The sequence below is a fragment of the Notolepis coatsorum genome (assembly GCF_963971535.1).
Source record: "Notolepis coatsorum genome assembly, chromosome: 8".
Taxonomy (NCBI): Eukaryota; Metazoa; Chordata; class Actinopteri; order Aulopiformes; family Paralepididae; genus Notolepis; species Notolepis coatsorum.
Window position 1 is genome coordinate 109,272,142 of NC_140172.1, and position 24,686 is coordinate 109,296,827.

At 42.3% G+C, this 24,686-nt stretch overlaps 1 protein-coding gene across 2 annotated transcripts in view; it reads left to right on the top strand.

Annotated features, from left to right (window-relative positions):
• The window catches only part of wwc1 (WW and C2 domain containing 1), a 133,055-nt gene that overhangs the window by 57,466 nt on the left and 50,903 nt on the right, over nucleotides 1-24,686 (top strand). For both annotated transcript variants that reach the window (XM_084320934.1, XM_084320935.1), the window contains exons 6-9: nucleotides 5,256-5,391; nucleotides 16,277-16,423; nucleotides 17,724-17,794; nucleotides 22,130-22,375. In XM_084320934.1, the coding sequence (XP_084177060.1) occupies nucleotides 5,256-5,391; nucleotides 16,277-16,423; nucleotides 17,724-17,794; nucleotides 22,130-22,375 (600 nt within the window). The remainder of the gene's footprint in view (nucleotides 1-5,255; nucleotides 5,392-16,276; nucleotides 16,424-17,723; nucleotides 17,795-22,129; nucleotides 22,376-24,686) is intronic.

A 24,686-nucleotide genomic window follows, 5' to 3' on the forward strand; every position in this document is an offset into this window, starting at 1 on the left:
CATCCTCTCCACGCCGTGTCCCTTCGCCGCCTCCTGCACGTTGTCGGGACCGGGTTCCTTTATTTTTCGGAGTTTTCTTTATTTCTACATAGCTCCGACACTTCATTGCCACCTCTGTTGGATTTTTCAGTGTTACATTGTATGCTCCGCATTGCTCCTAATCCAATCTGCGTGGTGGCCTGGTTAGCCTCTATGTTAATTTGTAAGCTAGTTTGTATGTTAGCCTGTAGCTTCTCTGCATTGACATTCAGCATCCCGCTAGCTTGTTCTACCTGTTGCATCATTGCCTCGTGTTGTCTTTTCCATCGGTGTATTTACTTCATCTGGGGTTGCTTTTCTTTTATTTGTCCTCGTGTTCATTCTTCCTTCTTTCTTTTGTCCTCGAATCTTCACTTTTTATTTTGTTTTGAATTGTTTTACTTCCTTTTTTTGATATTCATTGACCGGGAGCTCTTTCATGTGGCTGCTCACCAGAATGTCGCTAACTGGAAGTCCGTCAACGGTTCTTACTGGAAACAATCTTTTTGCTGAGCATGTTAGGCCTGGCATCTATATATTTTTTTAGACTAGTTGCTTTACCTCTTAAGCCCGATCGGCCCGGTACTGGTACGAGATTTATTTCACGTCATAAATAGTCCGTATTAAGTAATGTTGCGTTTCTTTTTCAAATGTAGCCAAGAGTAAAGACACTAACCCTATCAAAACAGCAGTCAACGTGTATATTTTCAGCAGTACGTTTGTTTACCAATGATTTTTAAGTGTTATTAGCGAAATATGAGTTTATAAAAATATCTGCGCCTTGTACCGGAAAACAAACTATTTAGACTCGGCAAGAAGAAGCACTCATGAAATAGTTGTAGTCTTAAGAAAGAGGAGACCCAGGGCTTTCGATGGACGTAGATATTTCATAAAACTACACTACCCAGCTCACACCAGCAGCCGTCAATGGAAGTCACGTAATCTTTCTGACGTGATTTCCGTGATTATATCTCACGGCTCGAACAAACCTGAACGTTATTGCCATAAAATACAACATATATTGTTTCTTTACCTTCCTGTGAACATCTAGAAAATAAATGTGTCGCAATCTGGTAAAAAATGCTGGGTCTTTGCTGCCCTGTAATGGGCACCTGGTGGTACTAAATCCAGATTTAACTCTGCCATTGGAAAGAGGAGATTTGGCCCGATCCATAGATGTATGAATTGGCCATAATAATGTCATTTATAGGCCTGATATTCTATATTCTATATTCATATTTCAAATAGCATGTGTCCGGATGGCAAAATTCAGTACTGTATCTACCAAAAACCCTATAAATCATCTGTCCTTTGTTAATTTGCTTAGATTTTTAGTACACTTGATCTCAAGAAGGTGCAGAATTTCTCACTTTAGGTCATTGTTAGCATGGTGTTATTCACCATCAAAGATGGAAAGAAAATGCATTAATTACAAAAATTGTAAATTCATTACAATTTACTCAAGCATAGTAACATACACAATATTTCTGACACTGGGAATACATTCCCTGAGGTCCATAGATGTCCCTAGATAACAATAACATGCAAATGGATCTTGTAGAAGTGGAGCAATCTTCCATTTACTTGGGTATGTACTTTTAGGCAAATTTTCTCAAAAAAATGGCTAGGGCTTAAGAGGTTAATTAACCTGCATAAAGTATATACGCTGCCTAAATTATGACGCACAGACCAAATCTGGCTCCCCACAACATTATTATTGGCCCTCCAATCGGCTCCAGAGAATTAATAGATGTTCTATTTGGTTTCTTTCGATGCAATTTAACTATATGAGAAGGTATTTTTAAAGTAACTTACCTTTTACAAGGTGCAAACACACCGAAATTAGCCCTAAGACAGTTATTTACCAATATCCTGTGTCATTATTGGGCCCATGACCCACCACCTAGGTTTAATTTATTAAATGATCAATGTCCACTGTCATTATGGGTGACAGTGGCTCAGAAGGTAGAGCGGTCGTCTGCTAATCAGAAGGTTCCTGGATGGATTCTGGCTGCTCCCTGCAGCGTGTCGAAGTGTCCTTGACCAAGACACTTAACCCCCTAACAGCTCCTGATAAGCAGGTTGGCACCTTGCATGGTTGCCTCTGATGTCTGTGTATGAGTGAATGTGAGGCATAAATTGTACAACGGTTAGGGAAAAACACTATATCAATGCAGTTCATTTATTGAGCCCACTGCCCACCTATACAGTAGGTTTCATTTCAGCCGCTGACCCTCCATATCAAAACGTTTGGGTGTCCCTTTTTTAACTGGTTCCATACTGCTACATCCACACTGAGTCTACACTGTAAAAAAAGAAGACTGTAAAAAAACTAGGGCTGTACCAAATGCTTTGAAGCTTCGAAGTTTCGATCATAATGTTGACATTAGAATTCTAAATCAAACATTCAATTTTTTTTTTTATTATTAAATTTATTTAATAATTTTTTTCTATTCAATCTGTTTAAACCAATGGGGGTTTTCTTCACAGTTGCAGTTAAAGATTAGGCTACACTAATATTATAATATTATACTATAAGACGTCACCATCACTTTCATACCAACCGTGCCCTTATTGGATTATTTATGTTGACAAACTGATGAGTTATATTCATTAAAGAAAGTTGATTTAATAAAAGAAAAATACTAATTTAATCAGATTAATCACTTTATTAAAATTGAGGATTTAGTTTTAAAAAAATCTTTTTTTTTTTAAGTAATTTTTTTTTTAATAAACATTCGAAGCTTCGTTCGAATACTTCAATCGAAGCTTTGAATGTTAAAAAATGACATTTGGTACAGCCCTAAAAAAACTGTAAATGTCTGGCAGTAATGGTTGCCAAATACTTACTGTCAAATTACAGTAAAATCTACAACTTACAGATTACAACCTTTATTTCATGGTTAACATTTTTTGATAAAAGGTAATTTACTGTGTTTTTATGGCATTTACACATAAAGTAGAAAAACAAAAGTAATTGTAAAATAATACAGTGAATTTCCTTTTTTTGCTTTTTTTACAGTGTAGGCAAAACCCCTTTCCCATAACACCAGACCTTTAACGGTTTATTTTTCTAATTTTATTTTCTCTTTTCTCTTTCTTTCATCACCAAAGCCCACTCCACTTCCCCGATAGCTCCTCTACTAGTTAATGTGATGAGTCACACACGCTGCCTGTCAGCCTCTGACTCGAATAGTAATTCCACCCCTGACCTTCAGGAGTCCTGGCAGTTTGAGTCTCTACCTTCAACACGTTTCATCCTCAATGCACTGCTGAGTGTCTGGGGAGTGTGAGGAGGCTTAACAAGGCAAGGCTTTCCCTCCAAGAGCGTTTTCCTACAGCAGTGGGGCACACAGATTTCCGAAGGGGTTCTCAAGATTATGATGTGACACAACTCTGTGTGTGTGTGTGCATGCATGCACATTAGGGATGTTCAATATTGGCTTTTTTACCGATATACCGATATTGTCCAACTCTACCGATATCAACCGATACCGATATATGCAGGGCTCAAGGAGAGACTTGTTCGTATTCACAACATCGCAACTGAGCCATACAGTATTATATAAAGAACACAGCATGAATTCTATTTTAGGGTGGGTTTTCCCTAGGAGAGAAGCAGAGTGGTCAGACTGCATTCCTCCCTGTTCCTCTCTACTCTATGACCTTCCTCTTTCGTGAAAGACAAAAGCCTCCAGTCAGCTGAGTTTACTGATAGGAGAATAGGCTTCGGCTGGACAGCTAAACAAATTAGCTGTCAAAACCACAGTTATCTGATCTATCTATCTATATCTATCTATCTATCTATCTATCTATCTATCTATCTATCTATCTATCTATCTATCTATCTATCTATCTATCTATCTATCTATCTATCTATCTATCTATCTATCTATCTATCTATCTATCTATCTATCTATCTATCTATCTATCTATCTATCTATCTATCTATCTATCTATCTATCTATCTATCTATCTATCTGTCTGTCTGTCTGTCTGTCTGTCTGTCTGTCTGTCTGTCTGTCTGTCTGTCTGTCTGTCTGTCTGTCTGTCTGTCTGTCTGTCTGTCTGTCTGTCTGTCTGTCTGTCTGTCTGTCTGTCTGTCTGTCTGTCTGTCTGTCTGTCTGTCTGTCTGTCTGTTTGTCTGTCTATGTATCTTATCTGTCTGTTTGTCTGTCTATCTATATGAATAGGCGCTGACAGAAATGTCAATATGGTATATGGTATATAGATATATGATGCCATGCTTGTGATATGATATTATCTCAATATCAGAAAATAAGTACATTGTAAAAAAAGATTCGTGCTGTATGGCTTTCTCTCAGCATAACTAACATTGGAGAAGGACTTAGAAAAGGTTCATTTGTTTTCCCTGGCGAATAAGTCCTTCCCTCCCTTCCTCCAACCCTCCCACTTCTCCTTCCCTGCCTTCCTCCCTCATTCTCTTATTCCCTCTCTCCTTGACTCCCTCCCTCTACCCCTTCTTTGTTCCATTGCTCTCTCCCTCTTTGCCTCCCTCCCCCTTCTCTCATTCCTTCCCACCTTCCCTCCCTCCCCTGTTCTCTCCATCTCTCCCTCCCTCCCTCTCCTTCACTCTCTGAAGAATGTGGAAAGACCTGTTTTCCGGCTGCACGCATGACTTGCTGATGACAAGCTTTACATAGCTGCTGCTATGGATGTGTCCCCAGTGTAGCCCTGCTGGAGCGTCTGTTCTGTCTTCTCTCTGATCTCCTCCTCCTCCTCCTCCTCCTCCTCCTCCTCCTCCTCCTCCTCCTCCTCCTCCACACCTGAGCCATGGGGCCTGAAGTGTACTAACTAGTCGACATCCGAGTAAGCGGGTGTTCCCAATGCTGTACCATGCCAATCTGCTCAGGGTCTGAGGTGTACTAACTAGTCGACATCCGAGTAAGCGGGTGTTCCCAATGCTGTACCATGCCAATCTGCTCAGGGTCTGAGGTGTACTAACTAGTCGACATCCGAGTAAGCGGGTGTTCCCAATGCTGTACCATGCCAATCTGCTCAGGGTCTGAGGTGTACTAACTAGTCGACATCCGAGTAAACTTGCGTTCTTGACCAATGCCAATCTGCTCAGGGTCTGAGGTGTACTAACTAGTCGACATCCGAGTAAGCGGGTGTTCCCAATGCTGTACCATGCCAATCTGCTCAGGGTCTGAAGTGTACTAACTAGTCGACATTCTAGTAAGTTCCCCCTCTCTCTATCTCACCCTGCCCTCCAGGATCGACCACAAGGTGTCCAGCATTCCGTATGGCTTCAAGCTGGAGGAGGCCCAGGCCCAGGCCATCCTGAGCGAGGTTCGCTCTATCCGAGACGCCATCAACTCTGGGGAGAAGGAGAAACAGGAGCTTATGCAGGTAAAACGTGTTGAGGAGAGGGGAGGAGGGGAGAAGACGGGAGTAAATAGAGGAGAGGAGGGGAGTAAAGAGAGGAGAGGAGGGGAGTAAAGAGAGGAGAGGAGATTAGAGGAGAGGAGGGGAGAGGAATGGAGAGGAGGTGAGGAGAGGAAGGGAGGAGAGAAGGGGAGGGGAGGAGAGTAAAGGAGAGGAGAATGAAGAGAAGATGAAAGGAATACGATGTAATGTGAAAGAGAGAGAGATGACAGGAAGAGGGATGAGTGAAGAAGCAGGCGCGCTTGAAAAGGAAAGGCAAAACGAGGGAGAGAAAAAAAAGAACGAGACAAGACTATAGGGTCTATAGGATGTTTCCTCACACCTGCTCTGTGTGAATCTGCTGTAAGAACAAAACGTGGGACAGTATAGGATGTTCCCTCACACCTGCTCTGTGTGAATCTGCCGTAAGAACAAAACGTGGGACAAATGAGTCAAATAATCACGTCTCATTTGAGAAGACAAAGTGTACAAATTAATACATTGATTTTGAAGTAGCCTAATTTCAAGTGAGCCGTCTTATGAGCGTTTTTGTTGTCATGGATACACAATGTCACTGGTGGGATAAGTAAGTAAGCATGTACTACTGTAGACTGTAGTGTTAACGGACAGATGTTATCCACCCAGTAACGTCATGTATCCATTACGGTACAACGAGCCGACTGAAGACAAGTGAAATCTGCTTTGTGTTGCACTGTGGGGGAGACTTCAGTGAGCTTCAGTCAGCTTGACACCCATTGACTCTACGGTCGTTTGTGGCTAACTAGCCAGAGATAGTATGAGGAGCTGCATGGATTATGCTGAGGAAGGACTCTACCGATCAACAACACCATTGGTATTGTGGATTACATATAATAACTTACTTAGTCAATGGAGATCCGGTTAATACAATTTATTAACTCAGAGTGAAAGTATCAAATACAAAGTTAGAGAATTATGGCTTGATGCCTGGCTCTCACCAAGGTGACTACTAGCTAGGAGACCCGGGAGAAGAGACCGATTCACAAGAAGGGGCCTTATGAGGGGAGGGGGGACACAATAAACTGGGGGTTTGGCGAGAGGGGAGGAGACAAGTTCTAGGAGGTGACGAGTCCTAGGAGAAGACAAATCCTGTTATCGTCCACAGTACAATCATCACTATCCCTTAAATTAAGGGTCGTTCCATTGATGCCCATTTATCCAATGGCTGGACGTGTGTGTGAATTGCCTGATTCAGTAGATTCCTCATGAATGAGAGCAAATGGTGCCTTTTCCTTCTAAGCACCGACGTCTTAATAGTTCCACCCCCAACTTCCTAACCCACCCTCTATCTATCTCCCTCTCATCCTAAATTTTTTTAAATCTTTTTCTCTCTCAAGCCTAGGGCTGACCTTCGAATCTTTTTTTGGCATTCGAAGCTTCGGGGGCCGAGATTTAATTTTAATTCGAAGCTTCGAGATAAAAAAAATATATATATAATATTAAATATATATATATATATATATATATATATATATATATAAAAATAATTATGTTGTGGGACTTGTACAGCACTTTGGTCAACTTTGTCAGTGCTGTAAAGTTTAAACGAAACACTTTGCTTTCATGAAATATTGTAAGCCGTCATTTGAGGCTTTATAAAATCAGCACAATGAACACAAGTCTGTCAGTGCCGAGTCCGACCTCATCTTAAATAACAAACAGCATTGCTTGTTGTAGTTAACAAAGAGAGGCGGAGTTGATTTTTTTTAAATTTTACTTTCCCATTCGAATCCCATGCCCATCGAACGAAGCTTTGAAGTATTTAAGACAGCCCCCTCCCGCTGTCTTATCTCTGGCTCTCGCTCCCTCTCCCTCTCTCTCTCTCTCCTCCCTCTCTCTCTCTCTCTCTCTCTCTCTCTCTCTCTCTCTCTCTCTCTCTCTCTCTCTCTCTCTCTCTCTCTATCTCTATCTCTATCTCTCCCTCTCCCTCTCTCTCCCTCCCTCCCTCTCCCTCCCTCTCTCTCCCTCCCTCTTCCTCCCTCTCTCTCTCTCTCTCTCTCTCTCTCTCTCTCTCTCTCTCTCTCTCTCTCTCTCTCTCTCTCTCTCTCTCTCTCTCTCTCTCTCTCTCTCTCTCCCTCTCCCTCTCTCTCCCTCCCTCTCCCTCCCTCTCTCTCCCTCCCTCTCCCTCCCTCGCTCCCTCTCTCCCTCTCCATCTGTCTCAAGAGTCACAGCGGGGCGTCTCCTCCTAAAGTTTGTCCTTCATCAGTCTCTCCTCATCTCCCACAATCCTCTTGTCTCCGAGTGGCCGGCAGTGTTGCCTCGTCTGTGTGTCTCCATGAATGATGCATGGTGGGACGTCTAGTTGCTGCACGTCGTGTCTGACGTAGAAAGTGAGGAGAGAGGAGGGCGGTAGTACTGTAGTCAGCCATTCTGTAGCCGTTCCTCATTCCTTTGGACAAACAAATATATATACGGTACACTAGGTGTGCAAACCATTAGCATCTGCTTTCATAACAAGGAGTAAAGGTTTTGGACCGTCGGAGAGTTTGGAATCCCGATCGTTATTCTGTCCTTCCTTCCGACGTGAACAAGGATTCTTTAATGCTGGCTTTTTGAGTGCCTCGGACAAAGAACCATATAACCCCCCTTTTTTTTTATCCACTTTTTCTCCCCATTTTCTATTTTTCTCCCATCCCAATTTCGTAGTATCCAATTCATCCCTCCCCTGTCTTGAACGTTGCTAGACTATGCCTCCCACAGGTCAGACAGAGGACAGAAGCCTTGCATCACGTGTCCCCTCCGGTACACGAGGAGGCAGCCTGTCGCATCTTTTCGCCGCAGCAGCTCGAACTCTCAGTGGCGAGGAGTAACGCGTGGGAGGCTCACGCTGCCCCCGTCACTTCCTGCTTCCGTCGCACCGGCGTCACCAAACCGACCTGTGGGAGTCGCTGTCCACAACGTCAAATCCCCACCCACCGGCTTTTCCACCCTCTAACACTGCCAATTGTGTTAGTATGAACGACCGGCCAGCCGGTAGCAACGCTGAGAGCTGGGCTCGAACCCAGCGTCCCCTGCGTTAGAGGCGAGCGCCTTGCCCACTGCGCCAATCAGCCGCCCAGAAGAACAATGTTTTCAAGCGTTATTCTAAAGATAAGTTAGATTGTTGTGTTCATTCATAGTCAAAGACGGTAGAGGTGGAGTCGTTTCTTGTGATATATCGCGTTCACACTCTCAATCTGGATTGGGTTGACTTTACAACTGCAAATATATCCCTAAAAATACATAAATATCCCCCAAATGGTGGTGAAAACCACAATCCCTCATTGATTCCACCTACTACCTAATTCTCAAGCCTCGGAGACATGGGTTCTGGAAAGGGGGTGCAACTCAGTACCAGGCGAATGTTCCTACACTTAGTGCACATTGCTCATTTCCTTCCACAAGACACACGTTGCTTTGATTTCTTACAAGCTACACGCGGCCGTTTCTTGGCATTGTAGTTTAGCACCGGGGGGGAATTCTCTCTTATTACATCCACCCCGTTTTAGCCAGATATCAGCCTGATGTTGGGCAGCGGCGGAGGTCATGGCATCGTTCCATATGTTAAACGGAGTACCGCTGTTGTCGTCTGCCTGACATCTTTTGTTTTGTTCCGCTACTACTGTTGTTGAAATGGTCGGTTGCTTGTTTGGTTGGTAGGGACGGAGTTTTTGTTCAATTAATGCATGGCCCATTCTCTTGACTGGCACACTCATGCTCCCCCACCCCCATCTGCAATTGACAGCTCTCTGCTGTGTGTGTGTGTGTGTGTGTGTGTGTGTGTGTGTGTGTGTGTGTGTGTGTGTCTGTGTGTGTGTGTGTGTGCGTGCGAGCGAGCGAGCGAGCGAGAGAGAGAGAGAGAGAGAGAGAGAGACTGAACAGACTGAAAATTGCACAACATGGCTGGAAGTGATGCGGCAGCATAACAAAGGGTGTTTTTATTTTAGCCTCTGAATACCAGAGATAAGGTGCATTCCATGGCCTGCCTCAGTGCAGACCGCTGAGCTATATAAGATATTTATCGCCCACTGTAAAGATTGAAGGATCGCCGTGATAGTGGTTATCTAACCCGTCGCATGGGTTCTCTCCCCAATGGAATAACATGGCATTGAGTGTCGGAGGACAACCCTGTAACTGTTTCTTTTCTTTTCTTTTCTTAAAGTGATCTTTCACTTCACCTAGTTTCAGCAGTCTTACCTCCATCTAAGTGCATCTACTAGTAAGCTAGTGACCACTACTACTGTCCTCGTCGTTCGCCACCAACACCACCAGTCCTCCCAAGTGTGAAAGTTAAATATTCCTTTAAGAAAAGATAAGATAAGATGATCCTTTATTAATTGCATCCCCAAATTCAGGTGTCAAATCAGCATGGGGGGGGGGGGGGGGTACAGAGCTTCAGAGTCCTATACAGTCCAGTATCTACAGTATATATATACTATAGACACAATATAACATATAAATACAAATACAATATAAAGGTACAAAATACAAGATAGTACAATGAGAGTGCACGTGGATATGAGTCTCGAGTTCTCACGTCACGAGTTCTGATAGCGATAGTTCTCCTGGCAGGGGGGGGGGGGGGGTCATGGCCATTCATGTGATGCAGTCTTTCCCATATGTACATTTTATTTTGTGGTGGCCCACCACAATATCAGACAGGCCCACCCACCACAAGTAGATTTCCTAAACCATCACAATCTCATATTAAAGGGGCACTTCACCAAAAAACAATGCTGATTTATTTTGCAAATAATCTCACACACATCCAAAAACTCTAAACTGTTTTGTACACATTGATTTAGTTTGACAATTATTGAGAGTAAATGAGTTTGAAGATAGTCACCAGTGATGTCATCAGGGACATTGAATCCTTGTGTTGTCAACAGGGTTCGCACAAGGTCCTTGAAGTGCTTAACACATTGGGCGCCAGCCATTAGCCTGGTCCTTGTGGCTAATGTGCCACGTTTCCATAACATATTTTCACTGTGCGTCACTATGTTTGGAGAGCTATATCTATATTCTATATTATAGCTATGGAGACAATACTATAGTCATTTGACAGTGACTTTCTTCTGTCGAACATGCAAAAAAGAGAGAATCTTTTCATGCATACGTTTGCGCGTTATCCCTTGGTGAATATAAGTATAGTTTAGGAGTGATCCGGGATAATTCCTGAAAAGCTGAGTTATAGGGCGCTACGTGTATTCTACTATAAGTGTTGGCGTTTCTTGCCTGGACACGCTACTACTTCCAAATCAAATGTATATAATAGGTATTATGTTTCATCATGAATGCATGAAAGGGGGGCGTCGTTTTTTTATGTTTTGATGGCCAGTAACGGCATTCGTGTTGAACACTACAGACACTGATCAGCTGGATCGATATGAAAACATTGTTTGATCAAGCTGACATTTATGTCAGATAGTCCTTACCTTTGATCGGGGGTATTCCAAAAAGAATATTCCAATTGTCTGATCGCGATTTCCAGTATTGGTGTCCATCTGGTCCCGGACATAATTTGGCACAACTTAGCTGGCAAGCAGGCCAAGAAGATGCCAGGAAAATGTCAATTGAATCCAGCATGGCTGGAACAGGACGCCTACAGTAACTGGCTTTCACCAAATACAACTAACATTAATCGTGCTAGATGCATTAAATGCCCTAAAGATATCGACATATCCAGTATGGGTGAATCAGCTCTCAAAACATAAAACCTTTTTCTTTTCATTATTTTTGGAAAGCTGTATTTTCTGGGATAGGTTGTTTTAATCTGACAGTGATAGCTTGCTGTGCTGAACACAGACTCGTTTCACACAGGATCAAGACTACCGTTAATATTTTGCCAGGTATTATGTTGGAGGCCTAGATGTGATCAACTTTGATCAGGTGTTGAAGTCCACACTGCTGGCAGCCGCGCAGCGGGCCGTCCAGATAGCTCCATGGTCCGCTTTAGATGTCTGACAGATGTAGCGAATAGGAGCACATGTTCTGTTCCCTTTAGCTCTGGTTCTTTTCTGTACTGTTCTGTTTTTGTTTTTTTCCCTCTATCCTGTCTGTTCTATTCTATTCCAATATATTCTATTTATTTTCTATTCTGTTCTCTTCTATTTCTAATACACTGTCTATGACTATGTTCATGTATCAACTTGTCAGACAGATATATCCTCCTGGAAATTAGAATATGAATGTATTCTATTCATGGATGCGTTGCTCGTGGGACGGGGTTGCACGCAGGGCAACCAGCTTTTGTGAGCAGAAGTGCGCGCGCATGCACATGCACTCAAGAACGCGCTGCACTCGACTCATCGTGTGTACCTGGCTACCTCGCATAAGCATAACAATAGCGCATGGAATGCAATCCATTTCATCGCAATCACATTCACAGGTCTGGTGTGAACGGTGCTCTGCCTGAGTCAGACCATCGTTCACACCAAACCTGAGGGGAGGGGGCAGGGAGCTCTGTGTCTATTCCATCCTATCCAACCGTCCACTACACTACACAGTAAAATACTTATGCACACAAGTCATTCCATGCAGCATTGCAGAATGTGAAAGGGGATTCAGCGCCACGAATCAAATGATCACCCCAACTACAATTACATTTAAAACATTGTTTGTTTTTCCACCATATCTGTTGACAATATAATTTCTTTATATATTGAAGGCTACATCCTGTGCGCACGCAAGGGAACATTTATGCGCATGCGCGCGGGAGCGTCATTAAAACATCATGCAACCAGCTTTGAAATCAGCAACGCACCACTGATTCTATTCTATTCTAAACACTTTATTTGTAATAAAAAAAGAAAAAGAAAAGCTATAGGGCATGACACTTGGCACGCTGTAGGTTTTTAACGAGAGTAAAGATGACCGAGCGCAGTCTAAAGATCCACCAACAGAGGCAGCACCTTAGGTCATGTGCATGGAATAAATCGAAACCAACTTCAGGGTATGGTGGGTGTGTGGGAAAATATCAATACCGCATGATATCCTACCTCGACAACAATAACCTTTATGATACATTTCAATCCGGATTCCGCACCAGACACAGCACCGAAACTGCTCTTCTAAAGGTCACCAACGACATATTCCTCTCTGCCGACTCTGGTTCCCTCTCCATCCTCATTCTCCTAGACCTCAGCGCTGTTTTTGACACCATCAGTCACCCCATCCTCATCACTCGTCTCCAGTCCTCCGTTGGCATCTCAGGAATCCCCCTCACCTTGCTCCAATCATACCTCTCACACAGGCACCAATTCATCTCTATCAACAACTGCAAATCCCCCACTGCCCCCATCACTCATGGTGTCCCCCAAGGCGCAGGTCCCCTGCTCTTCATCCTCTACATCCTTCCACTTGGTCTGATTCTCCGCCAACATGGCCTCCATTTTCACTGTTATGCAGACGACACTCAGCTCTACCTCTCCACCAAGACTATCACTCCAGCCACTCTCTCCACCCTCACCACCTGCCTCACAGACATCAAAACATGGATGCAAAATAACTTTCTCAAATTAAACTGCAATAAATCAGAAATCATCATTATCGGTCCAAAATCCCTCACCAGCCACACCCAGGATTTCACCCTAAATATTGATGGTTCCATTGTCACCCCCTCCACTCACGTCCGTAACCTTGGCATCATCCTGGACTCCACCCTTTCTTTCCTCCCCCATGTGAACCACATAACCAAATCGGCCTTCTATCACCTCCGGAACATTGCTTGTCTCCGCCCCTCCCTATCACTCTCCGCTGCTGAAACACTGGTTCATGCATTCATATCATCAAGACTAGATTACGGCAACAGCATCCTCTACGGCTCACCAAACACTATTCTCAATAAACTCCAATATGTCCAAAACTCTGCTGCCCGCATGCTCACCTCAACCCGTCACTCTGATCACATCACCCCTGTCCTCCACGACCTCCATTGGCTTCCAATCAAATACAGGATACATTTTAAAATACTACTCATCACATTTAAAGCCCTCAACAACCTTGCCCCTCCCTACCTGTCCGACCTCCTCCACGTCACACGCCCACCCGTCGACTTAGGTCTGCAGATGCCAACCTCCTAACACCTCCCACGACCAAGCTCCGGGCCTGGGGCGACAGGGCCTTTGCTGCTGCTGTCCCCTCCCTCTGGAATGCCCTCCCCAGCCATATCCGTGATGCAAACACCCTGACATCTTTTAAATCAGCCCTCAAAACTCACCTTTTCAATCTTATTTTGTTTTGTCATGTATTATTTTTGTTCTGTTTGCCATAGTTTGTCTCTCCTGCCCATGTAAAGCGTCTTTGAGCACCTGGAAAAGCGCTATATAAGATAGATATATTATTATTATTATATCGTGATTATATTGTGGGGTAATATTGTGATTACCCCACAATATTATATCGATATGTGATTTCCGATATTTTAATATTTTTCACTGTGCTTTTTCCAGGCCTTAAAGGAAATATGTGACTCGCCGTGACCAAACCCGATTTGATCCGCAAAGGGGGAGGTGCTCTGAAATGAAGAAAATGTCTTGCTGTTTAGAAAATCCTAAAAATCGAAATCTTGATTTTTTTTACATATTTGAATTGTCATTGATGTGTTCCCTTATTTGCCCTTAGTTGCAAACTTAAATACAACTTGTAAATGAGGTAATTATTGTTATAATAGTTCCACAAATTTTCTTCCAAGTGAGGAGAAAAAACTACACGCGCGGGCTGTGGGCCTGTCCACAGGGGCCAAGTACTGTACTTAATAGGTGTTAACACACAGACGTCATTAGCTTTAGAATAACACACTATTAATACACTATCTTAATGTTATAAGTTCAGATGATTTATAAGCAACGTAACGCAGTGTCTAAAAAAAAGATTAAAAAAAAAGAGGCCTTGACGGCCTTTATAAAACGTGTGTTTTAACTTAATTAAAAACCATTAAAACACAGTTCGAATTTTATGAGCGAACGAATTTCGGTAGGGTGCATTTTTTCCAACCTAATGGCTAAAAGTAAATTAATTTAATACGGAAACGGAGTGATAAAAAATGGCTTTTTCATCGGAGCGAGAGATTATTATTATTGTGGGGGCCCTGATGTAAACTATTTTCTGCGCTGGCATTCAGCACGGAATCTGTTAATACAGTTAAAAGTAAGTTGTTGTTGTTGTTGTGTCTTTCACTACCACACTACATGTATTTACATCTAAATACATCTAAATGCTTAACTGTTACTGCACCGTGTATCCCTCCTGTCTGGACGTTATGAATGTGAATGTGCGCAGTACCGTGTATAGGCAGGGGAGATGAGATGAGGCGCGCGTTAACCCTTTCACTGCCACACTACAGAAGCGCTTAGTAATGCTTCGCCTCAACTCCGTTTCTGGTCGAACTAGTGAGCGAATCTTTAATATTTTTTTTGATTCATATTCAGAGGTAATTCGTCGAGATATTTCTAATTGGTATTTATCAAAAATAAATATTAGAAATATGGTCAAACAACATTTCGAACCGCTGAGCGCTTCGTAACGTTCGCCTCAACGCCGTTTCTGGTCGAACTAATGAGCGAATCTTTAATATTTTTTTTGATTCGTATTCAGGGGTAATTCGTCGAGATATTTCTAATTGGTATTTATCAAAAATAAATATTAGAAATATGGTCAAAACAAACATGTATCCGTCTTTTTCGATGAAAAAACTTTTTTTTTCAATAAAAACTGACGTGGTATCAAACAAACACTAATTTAAGTGGTTAAAATTCGAAAATATTTGTAATTTTCACTACCACACTACAGAAGGTTAACCTTTCACTACCACACTACAGAAGGTTAACCTTTCACTACCACACTACAGAAGGTTAACCTTTCACTACCACACTACAGAAGGTTAACCTTTCACTACCACACTACAGAAGGTTAACCTAGTTGTTGTGTCTTTCACTACCACACTACATGTATTTACATCTAAATGCTTCTGGAGAGGCCATCAGAACATTGAACATTGACTTTAGCATGTCTATTTTTATCTTGTGTTATTTTAAATGCTAATAAAATCTTGAAACTTGATTAAGTTTCTTGTTTATTATCAGGGTCCCTTTCACTACCACTACCAGTCACCAGACTCATTGTAATAACAAAGAGCCTCAGACTGGAAAGCTGCCAGGTGTTAATTGCCCTAGAGAGAGGGGGGCCATGGATTACAATGACTTCTGGGTAGTGTTGTAGTTGTTTCACTATTGTCACTGAATAGCCTGCTCGTCTCTTGAAGGCTATTATCTCTGAATACGTGAATCATAGGAAGTAGCTTGCAAAGTATCCCACCAAAATGTTCAAGTGATGGCTTATTTTGAAGGTATGAATCTGTACTTTCATAATATGTAAAAAAAAAAAATGAAGATCCCTCAACATGACCCTGAAGTCCATACCTGGTCACATATATGTATGTTATCTGCACATTGTTTTCTGTTTAATTAACATTTCTTCCCGATATGAAATCTCAATATATGGCAGTGTTTATAGTATTGAAATATATCGCAATATATTAAATGGTGCCCCCTGTATCATGACATGCATCGCCAGATTCTTGCCAATACACACAGAGTTCCAGAGCCGGGAACACGCACCCCAGCTTCCCGCCTTCCAGCCCTGAAGATGGTTCCAGTTTGCTCAGTGCACACGGGTCACGCCCAGAACGTGTCCACGTTTCGTCGAAAAACGCATCGTAACTTCCTTTTTTTTTTATCTCTATTTTTAGGTTAAGGTGGGACGTGACGATGTGTCTATTGAGGTTAAACCTGCAAAATGAAACTTCTTCATGGTACCTGAAACCCCTCTAAACCCTACTCTCTACTCTCTACAGAAACTGGCGGTGCTGAAGGATGGTTTCCAGTTGGATTCCGGGTCCCAGTCGGAGCTGTGGGGCAGCAGCCCCTCCCTGGCCAACTCTGAGCTGTCCATCCCCCGCCTCTACTCCGACGCCGGCTCCCAGACCGACATACCCGCGGAGGTGAGGCGCCAGCTGGGGACCACAAGACTTCAAAGTCAAAGTCATGTTTATTGTCATTTTTCCATGTGACATGGAAGCATGATATACAGTACGCAGGTCTCGGTTTTAGCCATTAAATACTAAATAACTAGAATAAATACAAAAATAAATACTGATCCTCATGATAGACATACAGTACAAAGGGATTCAATACAAATCCAATAAAAAACGAATCATTCAATAAAAAACTAATTAAGGGGCGATATGGGGGGACAAAACTAAAGGATGAAATCAAACAACTTTATTACCCAAAAAGGGCCGTGGTCTATTCAAAATGGGCCGAGCAGGGATTTATGACCTTTTATGACCCCCTAGTCATAAAAGATCTATTTTCGACATGACTTTTGGTATAAAATGTACTATAAATCTGGATGAATGATATATAAAAAAAATCCTCTTACAAAAAGTTGTGGTATATGGATAGGAGGAAACGTGGCAAGTTTGGTGTGTGGAGGTACTAGAGAAATTGAGATTTTTTGTAATTATGTGTAATAAAAACTCCTGAGAAAACTCCTGAGAAACTACTGAGAAAAACGCCTTTAAAGTTTTGTATTGTCTGTAAATCAGGCTATGTATGACATATCAACAAACCCTTTGGCCCAAAGAAGCAGGATATAGATATGAATAAATGTGGAATGTTTGGTGTGTGCAGGTGCTAGGGAAATGGTACATGTCTACCCTTGCGTGTAAGAAAAGCGCATAAAAACTCATTTTTGGGAAAACCCCTTCAAAGTTCTGTATTGTAAAATGCCATACATTTTTTTTTTGAAACCGCTATTTACAAACAACACCCAATCAAACCATTAGTAATAGACAACCTAAACACATGCCTGATAACTGAATAACATAATAACATAATAATGATGTAGTAGTAGTAAAAGTGTAGTAACAAACTCAACACAACCGATTACTGTACCCCCTAATACTAATAGCCAAAACAAATATATGAATAGATATCACTATGAACTTTCCCAGTTTGTTATGTACATATAAACTAAGAAAAAATATATTGCAAGTTTTCTGAATTGTCTGTTTATATATGCAAATGAGGCACTTTCCCATTAACACTTTCAGCGCCAGCCATTACCCTTATACGATCGTTTCTATTTTCAGGATCCAGTATTTCTCTTTTAAAACTTTTTGCATTCAATAATAAAGATGTATCATACTTTATTTAGACTTTTCAGAGGTTAGTTTCAGCTGATAGAGTTCCATCCCGTCCTCTTACTTTTTCTTTAACTTTTCTTCCTCTTTGTTTTAGTTCATGACCAACACCAACAAGCTGGCAGAAAAGGTCCGTCTGAGCCTGAAGTATGAAGAAGCCAAGAGAAGGTAAAAATTGATGTTACTCGTCTCGTATTACCTGTGTGTGTGTGTGTGTGCGTGCGTGGGTGCGTGCGTGTGTGCGTGTGTGTGTGTGTACGAGGGAGGTACAAGTAGATGTGAGTATAGACATGTGTGTGTTTCAGAAATTATGGTTGTTCATCTTAAAGATGCTGTAAGTGGTATTTTATAGTTAAAACAAGTGTTAAATAGCTCTACATTCAAAGAGCCATTAGAGTGTTTTGTCAGTAACATGGGTCTCCCAGTCCCTCCACTCTGCAGTATACAGACTTTTTTTTCTGGTATCCCTTCCCACTTTATCCAATCAGGACAGAGAACCCTAGATATTTGTACTTATTTCAAGAAATATTGCCAAGCCAAATGAGCTTACTGCACTGGTAGATTATTTTACTTGTTTTAAGTTTTGCTTAGAACGATACATTTTTTGACAATTTTTGCAGTGTGGGGTTACTGACCAAACACTCAATCAGTGATGGCTTTCGGAATGTAGATCACTTATTTTAACAAAAAATAAACTAATAAGCTTTCATGCATTCGAGTTTCAACACCGACATGTTCGGTATGACTCATAATTAATTATAGTTAATTGTAAATTAGAGATATGAGTGTAATTATTGTCAAACCCTATAAATAGCATTTGGAATAGGTATTTCCGAATGAATGCAGCATGGTTTATCTAGCGTTATCGGAATACTTCTCACAGGGTGCGCGCCACGGGGAGCTGTTTTCAGAGAAAACCGAGAGAACACAATATATTACGTTAGCCTCATAGCATAATTGCCTAAGTCATTTTTCATGACTTTCGGAAAAGAAGAAAAAACGAATTTTGGCACAAGCCACACGAGTGAGTTAGGCAGAAAGGGATTTGTAACATAACAAGGTTCTTATTGGCTGAGGACACAGCCACTAAGCCAGGGTGGTGCAGCAGTGTGAGGAGAGTAGAGTTAGGCAGAAATATCAATTTGGCCAAAAAATTACTTAGGCAATTATGCTATGAGGCTAATGTAAGTAGAGTCCGCTACCCGAGACACATTGGGTCTCATTCCCGAACGAATTTACGACCAAAAATGTCCTCTTAGGCAGATTTCTGCCCATTTAAGACATATTAGGGCTGGGAGCGCGAGTCCCCAAATTTTCCTGAGATCAGATTTGAGCGTGGCTGAGAGCAGATTTAAGAGTTCTGAGGAGCACTCTTATGATTGATTGACTAATTGAAATTTGGATTAACTTGACAGACTGTGTTCTCATAGTGATTCCTTCATGTAAACACTACAGGCCTCCTTGGAATTAATTACTTAATCATAATTAAAATAAATATGACAATATTTGTACGATAAGAAATTACGCATTTGATGTCGGAAAAATAAATAATATGGATTCATCTGATCACAGGGCAGCTGCTTAACCATATCTGAACCAGCTATTTTGGACAAATGTATATAATTACTTTAATTACTCAGATATTCAAACACAATTATGCAATTATTGTGAAATGATTGAAAATAATAATTATTTAATGCCTTCTGTGGAATTTGTATTTCTTATTTGTTACACATCTGTTTCAATGATTAATTATATACATTGAAATAATGCAGGTCAACATGCAATGTATCCCATTGATTGGTATACAATGGGACAGACCTTTGTTTGATTGATTGATTGATTGATTGATTGATTGATTGATTGATTGATTGATTGAAAACTTTATTAAGAGATTGCAGAATGGGTACAGTACAGTACAGCTCAATTACATACAATTGTTAAGGGGATGCAGACCAGAGAAAGACTTTCGTCTTGTTTACATCAGGGTCCCCCATTTTCAATTCATCATAACATATATGACACACACGACATACAGTACTGCTACATCTATACATTTATGACATAGCAGATTTGCAAATACAGTACTGTTTGTGATACAAAAAGAGTCCAGAAAAGAGAGTATATACATTTGACGTAGAAACTGTTGGAGGAGGTTGGGTAGGAGGGGTTGGTGGGGGACACTGTACAAGCAAAACTGTACATTGGAATATTGACAAAACCATACTTGGTCATTTACTGTACATTGGAGGGGGTTGATATAGCTATAAACCTGCATTCCTTCGAATATATCATTAATCAATTAAACTTATATTGAAATACACTATATAGCCTATACACCAACACTGAAATGACAGTGGATAAATAAATAAATAAGAACTAAAGCTAATCGCATGGAAATAGCAAGTCTTGTGTGTGCCAGTATGGCCTACGTCTAATGAACAGTATAGGCTATTATTCTAGTTACTTGTTTCATTAGGATTTAGTAGATACTATATATGCTCTGCCTCTGCCCTACGTACAGTATAAGTACAGACTGTACTGTACCTATACTGTACGTAGCGCAGAGCATATAGTATCTACGGTGGTGTAGTGGTTAACACTGTCACCTCACAGCAAGAAGGTCCAGGGTTCGATTCCCGCTTGGGGACCAGGTTTCCATGATGCCAGTTACCCAGGTGGGGTATCTCCCAGGCCTTTCTGTGTGGAGTTTACATGTTCTCCCCGTGCTCGCAAGGGTTTCCCCCCGATAAGATAAACCCAATGGAAAAACATGCACAACAATAGATCGCTAACGCTGTGGCGTCCTTGACGAAGACGGACAGGAGCACTTGGATTGGTCCCCTGGCGCGGCTCACGTTGACGCCTGTCTGCTCCCGGCTGCCCTTGGGGGGGAAGGACGACGGGATGGGTTAATCGCAGATACGAATTGCATGCATGCATCGCATGTGTGCCGATTGATGACCTCTGAGCAGGTCCTAAATTATTATTATTATACTAAATCCTAATGCAACAAGTCATTAATGGAATAATAAGCCTATACTGCGTTCATTCATTACACCGTAGGCATTAATGGAATAATAAGCCTATACTGCGCTTTTGAGTTTAAGACAGAATCACATTCGCCAAGCAGATATCAGATCATATCATTTGTGCGACCATTTCAGCCACTTAAGACATATTACCAGCACGTTCGGGACTCAGAGTGAACTTGTCATTGATTCTGTCTCAGTGGTTCCAAGATAAGTCTTCCAAAAGAACTTGTTGAAAATTTTTGGAGAATGAGACCCATTCTCCTTGATTTGTACCGCAATTTGGGACCCAAATTGCAGCGTGGAACAAAACGCACAAATTCCATCCCTGTGCACATTCAAGTCCTCTCCACCCTGGGATCTTTGACCAACCCAACGCAACAACCCAACAGGAGCGCAATTATAACAGGCTCACGCACGCACAAATATTTTAAATCATTAAATAGTTTAAAATAAAAAGCGAAATACTATTATTTTGTGTGTTATGTTTCCAAATAAGATTTTTCACAACGAAATGCTTTCTACCTTCAATTTGTTGGTTAGATGACCTCCATGATCAATCTTGCTCTCGGTGAAGTTTCTCATAGTTCACATAGCCATTATTCCACATTCCACAAACAGGCATGTTCCCATGGGGGTGTTTCATTCCCATATATGGTTAATTATGGGCGGTTCTGTATGCAAATGCTTAGAATAGTGCACAAGCATAGACGGTAAGAACAATTGGTATTTATCAACACGGAGTGTGCCAGTGTGGTACGAGTATGGTACGTTTGATAAATCCCAATTTTTCTGTGCATAGAGACATTCTAAATTCTGTGCGTAGGAACGAAAATAGAACACTTTCTACACATTATTGATAAATGAGGGCCCAGGACTTCCACATGTCCTGGACAAACCTGGGACCTTTGCCCAGCCATTTCAAGTTAAACTTGTATTAATCCTGGTAGGGAAATTATTCCTCTGCATTTGACCCATCCGGACGACTTAGGAGCAGCAGGCAGCCACAGACAGGCACCCAGTATCTTGGTCAAGGGCACAATATATACCCAGCATGCATGTCTTTTGGTGTGGGAGGAGACCTGGAGGAAGCCCATGTAAACACAGGGTTTGCATACAACATGCAAACTCTGCACAGAAAGGCCTCCTGTTGGAACCCAGGGATTTCTTTGTGTGAAGCTGCAAACCACTGTGCCGCCATCTTAGCATGCGTTTCTGTTTTGTGTGAAGCGACAGTGCAAACGTAGCATCTGTGTCTTTACTTGTACTTTGGTGGTCCATTGGTACCACCTGGGAAATGTCCTAATATAGAAATCCCAACATGTATAAAATCAAACTAAACTGACTTGATTTTCTGCCTTTTCCACAGCTAGATCTCTCGAATGGAGAAAAAAAAGTATTATATCATATTTGTCGACCACACATTTTCAGTCTAAATTTATATTTAATCCCCACTCCCTCCCCTTTACAGGATCGCCACCATCGAAGTCCAGATTGCCAAGCTGGACAGCGAGGCGTGGCCAGGGCTGCTGGACCCGGAGCGAGACCGCCTCATCCTCATCAACGAGAAGGAGGAGCTCCTGAAGGAGCTGCAGTACGTCAGGCCCTGCAGGAAGCAGCAGCCCAGCGACGCACAGAAGATAGAGTCGGAGAAGAAACGCCTGGAGAGGGACCTGCAGGTGGCGAGGGACAGCCAGAGCAAAGCACTGACCGAGAGGTACTAGGGAGGGAGGGATGGAGAGAAGGAGGGAGGGAGGGAGGGAGGGAGAGAAGGAAGGTCCCTTTTTTAAAAAGGTCCATGGTGTCAGCTAGAGAGAATTGTAATGGATTATTCAGAGCCAAACCCAAGTTGCATGCGTTCATGACTTTTTAGCTGGACCTGGAGGGCCGGTCTACAATAGTGAATGTCCCTAATTGACTGAATAACTCCCCCATTGTTGAAATACACATGCGTGAGTATCGTTGCCAGGTTTGGCTGAACTAGGCTTGGGCTTAACTAGGCTTGCCTAGTGATTGATTGATTGATTGATTGATTGATTGATTGATTGATTGATTGATTGATTGATTGATTGCAAATTGTATTAACAGATTGCAGAATGGGTACAATACAGTGCGGCTCAATACACACAATTGTTAAGGGGATGCAGACCAGAGAAAGACTTTCGTCTTGTCTACATCAGGGTCCCACATTTTCAATTCATAATGTAGTCTTGTATTTGATGGATGACTTACACTGCTTGGTCATGGTTGATCACAGCAAAAAAATTATATTCTATGTAATCATTGGCGTTATCATCAACAGAATGGCCTGTCTACACTGTCTCCGATTGCCGATGTATCATGGCATCACTAGGACTCCAGTAGGACGTCCATCAGTTATCTGAGTGGCCTTTCAGCTTCTGTCACTGTGACCTTTATAAAGACATCCAGGCTTATGATCAGCTGTACATGAGCCTGTCAAACACTCTCCTCTCCAATATTCTTGTCTCCTCTCCTCTCCTCTCCTCTCCTCTCCTCTCCTCTCCTCTCCTCCTCTCTCTCCTCTCCTCTCCTCTCCTCTCTTCTCCTCTCCTCTCCTCTCCTCTCCTCTCCTCTCCTCTCCTCTCCTCTCCTCTCCTCTCCAATATTCTTGTCTCCTCTCCTCTCCTCTCCTCTCCTCTCCTCTCCTCTCCTCTCCTCTCCTCCCTCTCCTTTCCTCTCCAATCTTCTTGTCTCCCCTCCTCTCCTCTCCTCTCCTTTCCTCTCCAATCTTCTTGTCTCCCCTCCTCTTGTCTCGTCTTCTCTCCTCTCCAATCTTCTTGTCTCCTCTCCTCTCCTCTCCAATATTCTTGTCTCCTCCTCTCCTTCCTCTTCCTCTCCCATCTTCTACCCCTCTCTCTCCCATCTTCTCCCATATCTTCTCTTATCCTCTCCTCTCCTCTCCCCTCTCCTCTCCTATCTTCATGTCTCCTCTTCCATCCTCTCCTCTCATCTCCTATCCTCTCCTTTCCTCTCATCTCATCTCCTCTCCTCCCCTCTCCAATCAGCATGGCATTTTACTAGTTGACACCTGCACTATGCAGGATCAGGTATCCAAAGGACAACACTCTCCCTTTTGTTACCCCTTCTCTCTCTCTCTCTCTCTCTCTCTCTCTCTCTCTCTCTCTCTCTCTCTCTCTCTCCTCTCTCTCTCTCTCTCTCTCTCTCTCTCTCTCTCTCTCTCTCTCTCTCTCTCTCTCTCTCTCTCTCTCTAATGTATTACAAATAAGTAATATATTGACAACATATTTATTCAAATGCCTTTTAAACGTTTTTAACGTCTTTAGAAAACAAGTGCCTTTACCTCAAGACCACCGAGACTTTTCTGAGAGCCTTGCCCAAACCCTAACCCTAACCGTAACCACACTGTTACCTTAAACAAACCACAACCATCAAACCCTAACCCTGATTGATTGATTGATTGAAAACTTTATAACCAGATTGCAGAATGGGTACAATACAGTACAGCTCAATACACACAATTGTTAAGGGGATGCAGACCAGAGAAAGACTTTCGTCTTGTTTACACCATGGTCCCCATTTTCAATTCATCAGGACATATATGACATACATGACATACAGATAGTCAGTACTGCTACATCTATACATTTATGACATACCAGATTTGCAAATACAGTACTGTTTGTGATACAGAAGGAGTCAAGAAAAGGGAGTATATACATTTGACGTAGAAACTGTACATTGGAGGAGGTTGGGTGGGGGGGTTGGGTACACTGGGATATTGACAACCATACTGGGTAATTTACATTGGAGGTGGGGGGGGGGGGCACATTGTATAAACAAGCAAAACTGTACATTGAGGGGGGGGGGGGGGACTCTGTACAAACAAACAAAATTGTACATTGGACTATTGACAAGACCATACTAGGTAAATGACTGTACATTGGAGGGGGTTGGGTTAGGATATTTACAGGGGCCAGTGTTGCATTGCAGTCTCCCGTAGGTGTCTCTTGAGAGAGGTTTTGAAAGTGGGTAGTGATCCACATTCC